This window comes from Varanus komodoensis, unplaced genomic scaffold (assembly GCF_004798865.1).
Source record: "Varanus komodoensis strain SLA01 unplaced genomic scaffold, ASM479886v1 scaffold81, whole genome shotgun sequence".
In the NCBI taxonomy this organism is placed as follows: Eukaryota; Metazoa; Chordata; class Lepidosauria; order Squamata; family Varanidae; genus Varanus; species Varanus komodoensis.
The window spans coordinates 546,238-562,565 of NW_025336495.1; the positions used below are offsets into that span (position 1 = coordinate 546,238).

The following is a 16,328-nucleotide window of genomic DNA, read 5'->3' on the forward strand; positions in this document are numbered from 1 at the left end:
ATCTGGATGCTGTTATTTGTTTTCAATTTGCCAAGTCTCCCCTAGCTTTGCTTTTGGAAAACAAAAATTCTGCATCAAGCAAAAATTCTGCATCGGGCCTTCTAAGTTTGCTTTCCAGGGGCATCTGTTCAGGCAAGCATGTGCCAGTCCTTGAATCAACACCCGTGCACCTCAAAATAAACTTTGGCCGCTATGTGTATCCTATCCCTCCATAATCGGCAGACTGCAAGGTGGTCATTGGAGACCACCAAAAGGGAGGAGAAAAGCAGGCAACGCTTTGCACAGAACGTGTGCAAAGGTCTGGAAGCAAAGATGGAAAGAATGACTCCGCCTGGGTGCTCTCTATGGAGAAGAGGAAGTGAAAACTAGAGAACATCCAAAATAATCCCATGGAAGAAGAGCCAACACCCTAATATTTAAACATATTTATCATTTTATTCCTCAAAGGGCTGCTTTGAGGAGTAAAACTTTGTTTTGTGGTTTCCGAGCCTGGGAAGTGGTTTCTCTTTCTTGTGCGGCTTACTCTGAATAGACAAACTCAAGTCCACAGTTCTCCCTTCTTTGGAATGAATTCTGAGTCACGATGTGCAAAGCAGTCCTGGACGCTCCCCCTGCAAGAGGCCACCCTCCAAGGGCAGGGGCTTGTTTGTTCTCAATGTGCTTTTCCATGTGCTGCTGCATGGCCACCCTCAGCAGGAAGGGGCTTGTAGCGCCCCCCCCCCAGCATGTGCCCCTGCTAGTGCTGCATTTAGCATTAAGTGCTGGCTTTGTCCTGTCCTCGGGGCAGGTGTCTCCGGATGCTTCCACAGTCCACAGGCTCCCGTGGCCTGCAGCTCAGCTCGGTCTGGGCAAGCAGCCGATGACATCTGTGCCCCGAAGACAAAAGAGTCCTGGAGGTTCGCCCCTGTGGACCTGGTTCCGCTGCACCACTGGGGGAGCCTCTCTCGGCACGGTGTCCATCCTCAGGTTTATGCAAGGAGCTGGCATGCTGGAATTCACTCTGGTCGGTGCGTCTAGGAGCAGAAGTGTCCCCGGCCCAGCGAGTGCTCAGGGAGGGCTTCCCAGCCACTGTGGCTTCTGTGCAGAGGATGCCACTGATTGGGTGGTGCAGGATTCTCTGGCTGGGCAGCTGCTGGCGGAGGGAATGAGTGCTTCCCCCCGGAGGGAGGAGGTGAGAGCCTTGCTTCTAATGGAGTCTCTGCCGCAGATGTGGAACGCAGGAGGACCCCCGTGTGCGGGTTCGTCACTCCCCTGGACGGCTCTGAGGCGGACGAGCACCGGAAGCCAGAGGTACGTGCCAGCGCACATGGTTTCATATTCAGCAGGACTTGGCGATGGAACTGAGTGGGGGTTGTAGTTGAAACATGGGTTGCCGTGTTGTCTGAACACAGTCATGCTAACAAGCCATGGTTTTTTAGCTACAAACAACTTATGAAAGGAAGTTATAGTTCTGTTGTGAACTGCCTTTTTTGTGCTTAACAAGCCATGGCTTGTATTTTGTCAGGGTTCTAACCATGTGGTAACCCATATTAACCCAAGGTAGATTAAAATCAAGGTAGATTATGTCCACACTGTTTCCTTTGTCCATTTGGGCGGTTATCCAGTCAAAAAATGAGATTAAATTAGTCTGACAGGATTTATTTTTGATAAATTCATGTTGGCTTTTATTAACCGCTCCATTTTCTTTGAGGTACATGCAGACTGATTTTTTAATAATTGGCTCCAGAACTTTTCCAGGGATCGATGTCAGACTAGCTGGTCTGTAGTTCCCAGGTTCATCTGTTTTCCCCTTTTTGAAGAAAGGGACACTAGCCCTTCTCCAGCTGTCTGGCACTTCCCCTGTTTTCCAAGATTTATCGAAGATGATAGCCAGCGGTTCTGCGAGTTCCTCCTTTAGCTCTTTCAGGACTCTGGGATGGAGTTAATTGGGAGATTTGAACGTGTTCATTGCATCACAATCTAGGTATCCCTCGACCATTTGTCCGTCAATCTGGGGCTGCCACCTCTCGCTCCCGGCTCGTACCTCCTCTTGGTTGCAGATTTCCTTGTGGGAGAAGGCTGAGGCACAGCAGGAACTGAGCACCTCTGCCTTTGCTTTGCCATCTGTTATCACTCTGCCATCCAGTTTCAGTAGCTGGACGCCCTTCTCTTCCTCACGCCTTTCGTTCTGCATGTTTCTAAAACGCCTCACGCGTGTGCTCAGCTGTTCGGTTGTATCTGACTGTAAGTGACCCCATGGGCCAAATCTTGCCACTCTTTGTTCCAGTGCCGCCTCTTTCCGCTGAATGTGCTCAGGCCCACATGCTCTTTGAGGGGCTCCAGCCACGCCGCTCGTGGGTGACCTGTTTTTCTCTTGCCACCGAGCGTTCTAAGCATTATATTGTTTTCTAACGAACTTGACTGCATAATCTGGTCAAAATACATGAGCCTCAGCTTTGTTATCTTGCCAGCCAGGGACGCGTCTGGTTTAATATGCTCCAGCACACGCTTGCGATTGCGATTGCTTTGCGTAGCGGCCCAAAAGAGCATCGGCCTTTTTTGGAGCTGCATCGCTCATATGCAGCTTGTGACCCACAACCATTCCAAGACCCTTCTCACTTGCAGTTCTGTTGAGCCACGTGTTCCCCATCTTCTAATGGTGCATTTGGGTTCTTCTTCCTGGGCAAAGACTTTGGCATTTGTCCCTCCTGAATCTCATTCTTTTACCTCACTCCAACCTATCCAGATCACTTTGAATTTTGCTTCTTTCTTCTGGAGTAGTAGCTATCCCACCCAGTTTTGTGTCATCTAAAATAACCCCCTCCCAATGCAACAACTAAAACACCAGTGGCCACCAAAAGATTTCACTAGCCTAAGTGCCTGAGAACAGAGGAGATTGCAGCCCAACATTTCTGGAGGTGAGAGAGCCTTTGCTTTTACTCTTGTGTCGGTTGCCTTCCTTCCCAGGCTGTGGTGCTGGAGGGGAACTACTGGAAGCGCAGGATCGAGGTGGTGATGAAGGAGTATCACAAATGGCGGATCTACCACAAGAAGAAGGTCAGACTCTCTTTCCGCAGGCCTCTCTGCCCTGGCCCCATCTCCCATGCCAGGGGAATGTTGGGTGGGTCCTTTGCAGAACTGGTGGCCAGGGCTGGGCCCCCAGTAGCCATGCTCACGTGGGAGCAGGAAGGCCCTGCCTCCAGCAGCTGTCGAGCAAAGGGGCTGTGTGTCTCACACTGGCCCAGCGGCTCCGCAGAGCTGTCTGGCTGTCTGGCGGCGGAGACAGGACACTGGGCTGGAGTGAGCGATCCAGCAGTAGCTGCTCCGTTGGCAGTGGGGTGGTGTATCCACTCCAGGTTTCAGTAGGAACATTAAGGGTGACTCATGGTGCTGCAGCTCAGTTAAGCAGAAGGATTCAGCACCATTAATGCCTTCGAAGTGCAGGCTGAAACCTGGAGTGGATACACCACCCCAGCCCCTGTATTATGCAATATTTGTAGCCCTGCTCCGGCTCTTGCCAAACGGCCTTGATGCGGCCCCGGCACTGGGAACACGCCTGGCAGCCGCCCAGAAACCCAGCCGCGCCCCAGGCTGTGTCCCCTGCCCCACCTTTGTGGCCGGACATGGCTCGTGGGCTCCGTGCGTGGATGGGGCTCCCACCCTCTGGGCCTCCTTTCCCACGCAAGATTTCCACCCGTGGGGTGGCAAGTAGCAGTCCAAAGCGCTCCGTGCCTTTGGCAGCAGGCTCTCCCGGCCTCGCTGAGGGGCAGCCGGCCCTCCTCCCGCCGCGGTCTCCCACAGCCGCAGCAGCGTGGCGCTAACAGGCCTGCCTCTTGCAGCTCCACAGGTTCAGCCAGGAAGAGGCGGTCCCAAGCCCCAGACCGGTGAGTGTGGAACGGGAGTCTCGGGCCGGGCCGGGCTGGGCCGGGATGGGCCGGACTCCTGCAAGGCCGCCCGCGGAGCAGAGCCCCGCCTGAGCCTGGCGCCCACCCCTCTAGGAGGAGCAGGGCTGGGCCCGGACGGACCACTGGTGTGACCAGCTCTTTTGCAACGTGGTCCCGATGCTGCTGAGGGACAAGGAGGAAGAGGAGGAGCGGAGGCAGCTCTTTGACGTGGACACCTTCCTCTCGGATATCTCGGACACGCTCTTCACCATGACCCAAGGCAGCGGCCCCTCCCAGCCCTCGCCAGAGGATGGTAATCTTTGCAATGGGCCGGCTCAGAGCCCAGGCTGGCGCCGCTTTCTCCCTCCTCCAACCCTGGCAAGCCAGGCCCCCTGGAAGGCTCAGCGTGGGGCCTGGTGGCATGTGCCAAACCCTTTCTGGCCAGGGGGGCAGTTTCGGTTGTGGAGATGCCCTCAGGGGCTGCACCCCGAAGGCAGAAGGCCCACGCTGGGCCAAAAAGGCAGCAAGCGGAGGCAAGGCCAGGACCGGGACGGCCAGCTGCGCTCGTGGGCGGTCAGTCGTTCAACCGGGAGAGACACTTCTGTCTGGTTTGGAACGGGGGAAGTGTGCAAAGGCTGGGAGGACACCCCACGGACTGTGCCCCGTCCAGCGGCAGGTGCCTGAAAAAGCCCCACACGTGGGGCGGAGCCCCGCTGGTGCCCCCCCAGCTCTCCAGGCAGGAGAGGGAGGCAAGCCCACCTCCTGTGGCACTGCGGGCCTGACTCGAGCCGAGGGGCCGGAGAGGCCGGGGAGCCGAATTCAGCGAGCCTTGCTCACTGGCCGTACGTGCGAAGTATCGTAAAGTCTGCAAGTGGTTTGCTTATTAGGATTAGAAGGGCATTTAAGACATCGGAAGTGCAACTTTAAGAAGGGGTCCAGCTCCGGTAAGAACAAGGCGGAGCCCTGTTGAGCGGCAAGGGGAGTGAATGATGGGCCATGTGGAACCCGCGGGGTGGGGGGACGAGCCTTCAGGCAACATTTGAAAGGCGCCAGATCGTCCGCCTCCCAGATTCATTTTCTGGACTGGGGCGGGTGCCACTACGGAAAAGGTACCGCATTCTCCAAATTTCGGAGTGAACAGCAAGGCCTTCTCTGCTGCTCTGAAGGGTCTGCTATTATTCTGGTTCTCTGCGTGGCACAAATGCGGCTCGGCGGCTGCTTGGTGGCCAGGACGGTTCATTGGCGCTGCTCAGAGCAGGGGCCCTGGGGGTCTCCCCCCCCCCGCCGTGTTCTGCGCTCGCTGCAGCTTCCGGGCCTGGACGAGGACAGCTGCACACGGAGCGGGTTGCAGAAGCCCCGTGGCAAAGCTCCCAAGGCAAGGGCCACGTGGAGAGATGTCTAACCCTGACCAGGAGGGTCCCCAGGGAGCTGGTGGGCTCTTCACTCAATGAAGCAGAGGCGAGACAACCTCTCTCAGCGGTGCTGGAGTGGCGCCTACAGTGAAGAGATGAGCTCATTCCACCCAGAGATCCTGCAAGCAGCTCCTGTGAGAGCGCTTGGCACGGTTTGCGAAATGGAACCTCCACAAATGGTGCAGTCTACCTCTCTTTGCCTGTTGCCCAAACTAATGAGCTAGCCACCCCCTCCACACCTTTCCCAGAGGCTTCTTGGCAGGAATCGTGCTAGCCACAGTGAAAATGGAGCCAGGTAGGCCAGTCCGGTCATGCCCAGGTGCTTGCACGGCCCGACAATGTTGCTCAGAGCCCCGGCTCTCGGTTTGGACCCTGCCTGCCTCCGTTTGCCATTAGAACATCAGGGGAACCTCATGCAGGCAGTCGATGGCTCTCTCAACACTCTGGCCAAGCCCCAGCCCAGCTAAAGGGAGCTCCTCCACACCTTTCAACAAGGCTGGGTTTCAGGTTTCAACAAAACTTCACGACAGCTTCTTGGCCCAAGTGGTGAGCCTGAACCAGAAAAGAGGGGCATTGTGTTGCGCTTCTCCTGAGCATTCACCTTGCTCTCTCCCCTTGCAGCCTACGCCGGCAATGCGGACATGATCCAGCCGGACTTGACTCCACTGCAGCCCAACCTTGATGACTTCATGGAGATATCTGGTAGGAGGACGATTTCTTTTGTTTAAGGCGGTTTTGTACTGCTCCTTTGTCAAAGGTGATGGGGTGAACATCTCCAAGGATCTTGTCCATATCCTCAGACTTCAGCGACTGAAACTCATCCAGTTGAGTAGAACTAGCTGGTACACTGGAAATCTCTGTTTTAGGGACACATGAAACGTAGAGTCCAATCCATGACGAATCTGAGCGTTTACCCTCAAAGTGCTGGGCAAACTCATCACAGCAGGCCCCCAAGGACTCTGTTTGGTCCCCTTTCGGGGCAGTTCAACGTCAGCCCCAAACCACTAGGAATAGCTATGCCAGGCCGCGCTCTGAGGAGGCAGTGCTGGTAGAATAGCAGCGTCTCCGTGCTGCCTTCGCTGCCACGGAATAGGCTCGGTCATGAGCGTCAAGTCGTGCTTTGTCAGATTCATCCCGGTCCTCCTCCCCCTGCACTCGACCCAGCTACCCCTCACTTCGTTGCCTGCAGCTCTTTCCTATCCCAAGGAGCCGAGCGAGCGGGCTCTCTGCAGGGGAAGAGGGTGTTTAGAGGTGATCGCCTCTGTTGCCTGAGTCACTTCCTTATTCCGCGGAGCAGCCTGGGCTTCGACAGGAGCACCGGCCATATCAACTGGGAAATTGCTCTGGAAGCCATCCAGATCCATTAGGGTCTGGTAGGTCCCCCACCCTTGCAGGGTGGGGAAGTGGTTGTCAGTCCAAATCTCACCAGGAAGTGGTCTTGGTGTTGGTGACAAAGGGGTTGGCATTACACCCGCCTCATCCAGACCATGCCCAAATCCTCCTGTCCTTTTGAAAAGACCAGGTCAAGAGTGTGCCCTGACCTGCACTTATGACACCCCTTCCTATGCCCCAAGTGCAAGACCTTGCACTTATCCACGTTGAACGCCATCCTGTTGTCTCCTGCCCACTTCCGTAGTTTGTCCAGCTCCTTTTGGATCTGGAGTACCTGCTCCTCAGTTGTGGCCACTGCTCCAGCTTTAGTGTCGTCTGCGAATTTGATCAGCAGACTGGTCGCCCCTTCTTCCATGTCATTGATGAAAAGATTAAACAGGATCAGCCCAGGAAAGAGCCCTGGGGGACCCCACTCATCACTGGCCACCATCCCGATGATCCCCCACTAATGGTTACCCTTGCTTTCGGTCGGACACCCAGGCCCTAAGCAGCCCCCCTACATCGCCGTCCAATCCTGGGTCTGGGCAGGGAAACCGCCCCTGCAAGCTCAGCTGTGCCCCCCAGGCACTTCTGCCCGGCCCTGTTGCTGATGCTGGACGCAGGAGGCTTCCCGGCACTCCCCCCTGCTGCCCCGAGGCCAGGGAGGGCGTCCCTCGGACCAGCTGCACCTCGCCAAGCCGAGTCCCCCAGCTGAGCAAGACTAGCCGGATCGGTCCCAATGCTGGTACGGCCCCCTCCCCTCCCCGGTCCACCAGGCAGCCGAAGGCCGTGCCGCACGGGATCATCCGTCTTGCTGCCGGCCTCCATGGGACCAGGCAGGCCCCCTGAGCCCGACGCTGCTGGGATGGATGTGTGGCCTGGGCGGCCTCTCACCTGCCTCCTGAGGTGCCTGTTGTGGGCAGAAAGTTGAGGTGCAAGCAAAAGGCATGAATAAATGTGGCATGATCAGAGAAAATCATCTGGACATTATCTAAGTTAGAAATTACTAGCAAATTCTCTTTTCCAAGAACAAGAGCCCCCTGCAAAGCTTGCTTGCATTGTTTTTAACGTGGAATCGTGGGCTCAGGTAACTGGGAGGCAGATTCGGGCTGAGCATCAGGCTGGGCTCACACATGAGCGTTTGCTTGGGTGAACAAAAGGTTAGCAGAGTCCAATGCTGATTTATTTTAAAAGCCAGAGGGGTGGTGGTCCGGGGAGCGCCAGGTGCTAATTGCCCTCTGAATATGGAGTGGCCTTTTTGAACTGGCTCCATGTCCCGTTGTATGCAGAAGAGCGGGGCTTGATTACCAGCTTTCTTGGGATATGTCATTTTGGAACAGCGAAATAGTGCTGCTTGGCTTTTTGAAAGGAAATGAAGGAAACCACACAAACCAGTAACTAAAGCCCTGGCTGCCTCAGGGAAGAGAATGGATATTGGGATAATTCACAGGGCAAATCACACTGTAACGCCTGGTCATGATCCGCAGAACTGCTAGCTGAGCCATTTAAATTCCCCCGTGAGGAGGCAACGCAGTGAGCGCTAGCTTTAAACCCCAAAGCTCTTTCATTAAAAGCTGCAAGGCTCACTGGCAGAACCTCGCTCAGCCCATGGGGCTGCCCCACGCAGTCTCAGCCGTAGGCATTTCTACCTGCTAGGATGGGGAAGGAGCTGCTCCAAAGCAAGTGTCTGGGGGCAAGTGGGCAGGGGAAAGGAGGCGTGGCCTCTGGAGAGCCCCGGAGTGGACCTCTGCGTTCGGCCCCCGCCCCGCACTTTAAACCATCTCAGCCCTCAAAGGTGCAGGACAAAGCAAAGTGTCCCGGATTAGGGGACAGGGGAGGCCAGACAGCAGTGCAGGGAAACCGCCCGGCCCTTTTCCTTGCTGGTGTGGGATTCAAGCTTTCAGGTAGGTACCCTCTGGGGGCTGGCAGAGGCACAGCCGCCGAACGGGAGGGCTGCTGCTTCCTCCTCCGCGCACCCCTGGAGATGCGGGCCGAGGACAAGGCAGACCCGCAGCCGTCCAGACTGGCTGGGCGAGCAAGCGGACCCCCGTGCCCTGCCGCATTTCTCAAACGGAGCTGGTGTTACGGGAACACAAAACCACGCTGGGGCTAGACGGAGAGGAAGGAAAGCGCATCTGCCCGCGAAAAGGGAAATTTCTGTGCCGGGGGAGGCTGGGGGCTGCAGAGCCAGGGGGAGTGGCCCGCCTGCCCTTCCGACTTCTCACGGCAGGAACAGGAGCCCGGGCACTGGCATGCGTGGAAGAGGGCTTCGCTCAAGCGGGACCCCCAGAATCCCTCAGCCCAGGAATGGGGAAAGGTAGGAGGGGTGAGGGACGTGCCCTCGGGAGGCACGGAGGGGCAGCAGTGGCTTTCCAGGGGATCAGCGGGGGCGGGGGGTTGCCCAGCATGCTCCCTGGGAGTCAGGTTGGGAACCTTCAGCATGCAAAATGGGGGTGACACCAATGAGTTATAATCTTTTCTCTAAAGGCAAAATAAGATTCTAGTTCTCATGGTTGTGCTAAGCGTCCCACTGAAATAGGGACATAGGAAATCTTGGACAGAATTGGAGCCTCTGGACTGCTGTACTTGGTAGAGGCGGTGTGGACGGGCCCCAGGGCCCCTCCGGGGTTTCAGGCCTGACCTAGAGAGGCCAGGAACCGGCCACGGCAGTTCCTCACAATGGAGTGGGATCCGCTGGTAGGTCTCTGGATGCTCTGGGTGGATCAGCCGGGGTTTCCGCTTCCTGGGCTCCAACAAAAGCAAGCTCGTGGTGAGATTCTTCTCCAGCCGCCCCTGGGCTGCTGAAACGGAGACAGTGCGGGTCCGCCAGGGGCAGACAGTCTGGCTGAACCGCCATGAGATCGGGGTGCCACGTTTGCACCTGGTGGCCTTGGGGTTGCCTTCTGGGCTTCCCCGAGCGACTGCCCCGGGCTGCTTCCAGCGGCACAGGGCCTGGGGCTCTCAAGGGACCCGCAGGGGCCCAAGGCAGGGCTCGGCGGCGCCTTCCCCCCTCCGGGCTCCGCTCTCTTCCCACTGGCTATGCTGGGGCTGGGTCTCCCGCGGGTGCGCCCCGCTCGCCTCTGCCCCAGTGCTCCGGGGATCCTGTGGCCTTTCGCCGAAGGGAGGTCTGGGGAAGGAGCTGGCCCAGCCCTCCAGGGCCTGCCGCAAAGGGTGGGGGCAAGGCCGTGCTGCCCAGTCCCCGGCAGGGTGTAGGGCCCACTCGGGCTCCCGCCTGCCAATCAAAGGGCCGGGCCAAAGGAGGAACCGGCCGCCGCCTGGCCTGGGAGCAACGGAGCGGAGGCGCCTGGCCGGCACACGCGAGCCATGGAGGGGCCACGGCAGCTCCTGGGCGTGCTGGCCGGTTGCGGCTGGCCCCCCACTGCAGGTAGGGACCACAGGCAGAGGGGCAGCTGCCCCTCCCGGCCCCCTCCCTCAGCCACCTCTTTACGAATCCCTTTGGGTGGCAGCCAGCCAGCCAGCCAGCCGGAGGGAGGGAGGGAGGGAGGGAGGGAGGATGCTTTCTCTACATGCCCGGGAGCACTCTTTCTGCGCAGAAAAGCTCTGGCTTGCTTCGGTCAGCAGGCGGCCCGCTGTTCCCTGGGAACCCCTGGGGGGCAAGGGAGGCAGGCAGGCGGGCTGCCTCAAATGTACAGCATGGCAGAGTAGGGGGCAGGCCGAGTGTGGCTTCCCCAGCCTCCGTGTGCCCCCCATGCGCATCGGGCGCTGTGCGGAGCCGGGCCTTCTGTGCTCTGCCGCCCGGGAGTTGGGTGCTGCTCGGAGGAGGGGGAGCTGCTGGACACGGCGGGGGGGGGGGGGCAAGGCCCCCCCTGCCTGGGGAGAGGAGGTGGCCTGCACAGCCCGCCTGCTCCCTGGCCAGCTGGCCCCTGGGGCCGGGCCGTGCCCAGCTCCGAAGGGGCTGCCGCTCTGCTTTACAGCCTCGGCGCCCCACTCCGTGAGGGGCCGGGGGCCGGGGGAGAGGCTCCCCTCCTGAGCCCCTCCTCTGCTCGCCCGATCATTGGCCCACTCCCCGGCGGTGTGGCTTCCCAATTTGCCTGCTGACCTGTGGCTGCCCGTGTCGCCCTCCCAGGCTGCGTGGCGTCTGTGAGCTCTGGGGAACGGGGGGGGGGGTTGCAGGTGACCCCCGTGCAGCCGGAGAGTGCCAGCCCACCACGCCCTGCCACCCCCTGGCCAGCCCCTTCCTCCTGCCCAGTACCCCCGCCTGGAAGTCTTTGGAGGATCCGGCCGGGATCGCCAGTGAGCCGCTTCCCGAGGCCTAAGCGCTGCCTGCCTGCTCCTGCTCCAGGCTGCCCAGCAGCATGCAGCCAGTTTCTTCCAGGGCGGTTCCTGCACCCCCTCACCCACCCATGGCTGCCAGGCAGGTGGGATCCTGAGCCCTGGCGAGCTCTTAGCACCAGCCCGGTTCACTGCCCCGCGTGGAATTTGCCCGTGGAAGCCTCCACTGGGGCTGCCTGGCCCCCATCCCGGGGCACGGCCGAGAGCTCCCGGCCATGACCGGAATGGACATTTGGGGCGCTGTCCAACAAACCGCCGCTGGGGGTCTGCCTGGCACAGACCCACCCAGGGCCTCCTTGGCTCCCGCGGCTGGCCCCCCGGCAGCTCTCCTCCACCCCCCACTGATGCGGCTTGAGCGCAGCGCTGGATCTGCAGGGTGTCCCATGTGCCGGGTGCCTGTGGGCAACCTCCTGCCCCCAACTCGTTGCGCAGGGGAGGCTGGGCTCAGCGAAGGAGGGGAAAGGGAGTTCTCAGGAGGGACTGAGGGGGAGATGGGGTGAAGATTGACAGCCAGGTGTTTTGGACTCCAGTTCCCAGCATGGCAAATGGTCGGGGATGCTGGGATTTGAGATCCAGAACCCCTGGAGCTCTCCTCTCTGCCTGCCCCGGCCTACCTGATAGGGCTGTTGTGGGCTATTACTGCTGTTGACATGCTTTGGCTGTAAAACTGTGGGGAAGCCCGTGGGTGGCATGCAAGAGAGCAGCTGCGCCGGGCGGGGAGGGAACGGTCCTTTGGGCAGGGCCTTCTGCGGTGGAAACGGGAGGCGGCGAGGGCCGTTGCCGGGTTTGCGTGTGAAATGGGAGCGCTGCGGTGGATTTGTGTAAGTCCTGGGGAGGGGGCACATATGAAGAAATCCGACGTGAGGAGGAGGCTAGCTAAAGGGGAAGTGGCTTTGTGTGGGCGGAGGGGGCGTGTTGTGAACTGGGGGAAAGGAGGGCATTGCTCCTGCCCCATCGTCGGAAATCAGGGTGTGTATTCTGAGCGTTGCATCGTTCCTGTGGGTGGGCAAATCAAGACTGCAGGAAAAGGGCCCCGTCCAGGCAGGCACAGGGATGGCGGCTTTGTTGTTATCGACAGTCTGAGTGACTTTTGGTTTCCATTTTCCGGTGTGGGCGAACACTCCCCACCCCGTGCCTGCAGTCCTCACGGGGCTCCTGCTCTGCTTTTGCTGCAGTCGAAGGGAAACCGTCCCAACCCTCCAGCACAAACGCGCTTCCTAGAAGTGTGATGAGATGAAATGGCTTAGGGGACGGGGTGCAGCTGAGTTGCAGAGCCGCTTTGCCTGCCGAAGCTCTCCGATTTGACCCCTGGCAGCCCCGTCGCCCCCGTCCCCCAGTTCTGCTTGGAAGGAACCCGGCCCACATCCCTGGAGGTCTGCAGCTGGCAGTCAGGGTCAACCTGACTGACCTCCTATTTCTGATCCTTTTATTTTAATCAGTCCTTGATTCACAGCCATGAGGACTAGAATCTTACCTTACTTTTAGGGGAAGAAACACAGTGGTACAGCCCCTGCCTGGCATGTGGAAAGTCCCATATTCAGTCTAGACAACCTTTCTGGGTGCCCAAATCGCCGGAGAGCTGTTGCTGCCTTCAGTTCTGGGGCAGAGGGACCAAGGAGTGCCCAACTCTGTAGAGGGTGGCTTCCTATTGCATGATGCTATGCTGTTGTTGTGCGTTATTACATTTATTCCCACCTTTTGCCCTTTTACAAGGAATTCAAGTCAGCTTATATAGCCTTCTCCTTCTCCATTTTATCCTCACAACACCCCTGTGAGGTTGGTTAGCACGGGAATTCATGCCTGGTCCAGAGCTTCATGGCTGAGAGGGGATTTCTGAGTCCCCATCCAGCACTCTAACCACTGTACCACACTGTCTCCCTGCAGATACTGGTCTGTGCATAACTTTCCCAAGCCTGCACCGCATTCCCGGGGCTTGGTCCTTCCTAACGAGGCCCATTCTCGGCTCCTTTCTTGAAGGAGCGCCCAGGCGGCTGGCACCAGGGCTTGGCTGGCACAGCTGGCGTGGCTGCCGGGCTCTCATGTGCCCACAGGTTGCATTTGCCATTCTGCCAGTGCAGTTTCGCTCTGCTGTGGACATCTGCACACTCGTTTTCAGGACTGCTCCCAGCCGGGGGTGATGGGAAGTGTAGTGCAAGAAATCTGGAGAGCTTGAGGAAGACAGGCCTAGGGTGGCTTCCTTCACCCACTTCCGGCAGGGTGCCTGGTGCCTGTCCAGTTTTGCACATTAGTCGCTCCAGCAGCTGCACTTGCCAGAGCAGCCAACCAACAAAAATAAAAAACCCAGCCGAGATGGTGCCCCGATTCCAGCAGGAGCAACGTCATCCAGCGGGATGAAGCCACTCACACAACACTCCTGCGGTTGCTATTGTTATCGATTCGTTCCGCATCCTGCTTTTCCCCAGGGAACTCAGAGCAGGTCCTCACCTCATTCTCCCCCTGCCGCCCTCCCTCTCATCCGCACAACAACAGCCCTGTGAGGCAGGCCACTTCCTGGCCTCAGTCACCCAGTGGGCTCCCTGGCTGAGCGGGGCCCAGGACCCAGAGCGCCTTAGCCCCAGCCCTGCGCCCCTGGTCCCCTGGGGCCTCTCGCCTCCATGTTCCTCCAGAGGGCCGAGGGGTGCAGCTTGAGGAGCAGTCGCGCCCCCAAACCCCCACCGGGCAACCCAGGCTTCCTGGCACAGAGCTTGTGGTGCCCAGAGAAGATGGCGCCACGAGGCAGCAGGCCGACCTGCCAGCTAAGGGACTTGCTTGAAGTCCCAGGAGATGCAGTCAAGCACAGCGGGGTGAGGGGGCAGGGAGCAGCCCCTCCGGGAAACGAGCTCGGTGGCACAACGCCGGCAGCCCTGCCAAGGCACAGTCCTCTCCAGCCCCCTCCGAACGTGCGGACTGGCACGGGGCAGGCGCTCTGGGCGGGAGACCCAGAGCTCCCATGCAGGGCTGTTGTGGGGACAAAATCGGCCGACGGGCAACGCTGCCAGCTGCTCAGAGCTCCCTGCCGGGCGGCCGCGGAGCTTGGTCAGCAGTCGCCAGTTGGACTGCGTGGAGCGATCTTTCGATGGTGCCAGCGGCGGCCAGGAGCAAGCTGCCAGGATGCCGCCATGGCGCAGGCAAACAGCTCTTTCTGGGTTTCTTCTGGGAGGGTGCCCCGAAAGGTGGCGTCGGGGTTGTAAGATGAAGCGGGTCGGGAAAGGCTCTGTTGAGGAATCTCCGTTGGAGTTGGTTGGATGACTCGCTCCCAGGACCTGCAGAGCCCTGTGATGTCGGCAATTCTTCTGTTTGTTCTCTTCTGAGGAGACGAATATTTCAAGTGCGAGTAATTACAGAAACACTGGGGGTGGGGAGGGGGCAGATCCTTTGCCAACTCATGCTAGATTGGCATGGTCCGCCTCGCCCAGGGCTTTGTTCTCACAGAGGCCATCCAGCAAGCAGGGCATCCATGCTGGCTGCCCATGTTCCCCAGCAAGCGGTGCACCCAGGCCTATTGCCTCTGATACGGGATGGCCCAGCACCATCGGGAAAGCAGCCTCAGAGAGCCCTCTTAACTGGCCCATTCCCCCCACCCTCAAATCCAAATTGTCCAAACTGATGGCCAGCAGAGCCTCTTGTGGGGAAGAATTCAGCTACTCAGGCAAAGACAGCCCGCCTGAATCCCCCAGCCATGAGCTGTCCCTGTTGGATCCCAGCATCATGCAGAAGGTTACGCAGTGCGCCCCTCCGCACCCTGCACACCTGTCTTGCCTCTTCCTCTGCACCTTTTCCGTAAGCCGAACAATCCGGGATGTTGCCCCCTGTCCTGCTTCAGCCCCTGGTTCCGTTGGCCTGCTCCTTTCTGCCCTTGGCCCCAACCCTCTGCAATACCCTTTTTAAAGCGGGGTACCCATGTCCCCCCTCCTGTTTCACAATTATTTGTATGTCTGCAGATTGTCTGCTTAAATAGCTAATTATGAGGCTGTAAGTCATAACGGGATGGAAAACAGACGCGTTTGAAACTAGAGTTAGTGAGTCAAACTGGTAAAGGAACCAGCTGGGCGTCGAGCGAAAAAGTCTTCACAGAGGTGGATATAAGGTTGCGGCTTCTGAAATTTCCAGTCCCAATTGAGGAAGAAAACAGACTAAGAATGAATGTGTCCATTTGGGGCAGCCCTGAAAGTGCCAAGGCAGCGGTTTGGCCTGTCTGATCCTGCGGAAACAAGAAGGTTGCGCTGTGGGGACAGGAAGGGGAGAGTGAGCCACGGACGGGTCACGGGGCTTGGGCTTCGGGAAGGCCACGGGAAGTGGTTAGCCACAGGCTGCACGCAAGGCGAGTGCGCTGGGGAGAGAGCAGGGACCTGGCCAGGAGGCATGCACACGCCAGGGGCTCAGTCCCCGTGCCAGCCTTCATGTTCTCAAGAACTCTTCGGGGGGGGGGGGGTTTGGGGGGAGAAAGCAAAGCCCCAATATTTGTGAAACTGGCTCTGCCCAAATGGCGGGTCTCGTGGTCGTGATACCTGGCCAGTTCGAAGGACTGGCGCGTCTTCCCCGATCACATGCTGTCATTCTCCGTTTTGCTCTTTCTTTCTTTCTTTCTTTCTTTCTTTCTTTCTTTCTTTCTTTCTTGTTTTTGGACCTGACCAAGAGTTCTGAGGAACTCAGAAGCTTGCACAATCTTGAGGAAATTTGCTGGCTCCTAATAGCCTTGTTGCCCAGTACATGTGAAGGTTGCATTTTTGAGCGTGCTTCTTGGATCAGGACAGCTGGGAGGCCTCCAGACGTTTGGGACTGCAGTCCCTGACCATTGGGCATGTTGGCCGGAGGCCGTGGGAGCTGCAGTGCCAGCCTGGCTTAGAAAACGCTTCCGCAGTGTGACTTGGGAACTGACTTTAAAGTTATACGTTGGGCTGACCGAAGACGTTTTGCCATCAGAGGTGAAAAATGGGGTGCTCCCCATCATCGTGGGGGGCTGATTGAGGTCTCGTACCCCAGGGGGTTTCACCACATCAACAGCAAAAAAGAAAAAGAATAAAGCATTCCCCACCGCCCTAAATTGAGTTGCTGGGGACCATGCAGGGAAGAAAGGGCTCACACGCGTACGAGCAAGGACTGAAATGCTCCGTGTGTGGCCCCTGACCCCCCCCCACAAGAAAGGCTGTGGCTATGCCACGATGGCACCCCCCCGAAGCAGGCCCTGCTGAGCCAAGCAGCCTGCCGCCCCCTTGCTCTGTGGAGCCTGTCCCTCAGCAGGTGCAAGACAGGGAGGGGGTGGAGAAGTGGGGTGCGGCTCCTGGGAGGAGAGGCGCTGTGGCTTGTGGCCAGGCTGCCCCGGAGCCTTGTGGGGCCAGGAGCACCGAGCCCCTCCTCCTCCTCCTCCTCCTCCTCCTCCTCCTCCTCC

General features: G+C 58.7%; 1 protein-coding gene across 1 annotated transcript in view; it reads left to right on the forward strand.

Moving 5' to 3' along the window:
* The window catches only part of MLXIPL (MLX interacting protein like), a 35,329-nt gene that overhangs the window by 8,446 nt on the left and 10,555 nt on the right, over positions 1-16,328 (forward strand). Inside the window, exons 3-7 of the mRNA XM_044456188.1 lie at positions 1,208-1,290; positions 2,947-3,036; positions 3,819-3,863; positions 3,978-4,176; positions 5,897-5,977. Coding sequence (XP_044312123.1) covers positions 1,208-1,290; positions 2,947-3,036; positions 3,819-3,863; positions 3,978-4,176; positions 5,897-5,977 — 498 coding nt within the window. The remainder of the gene's footprint in view (positions 1-1,207; positions 1,291-2,946; positions 3,037-3,818; positions 3,864-3,977; positions 4,177-5,896; positions 5,978-16,328) is intronic.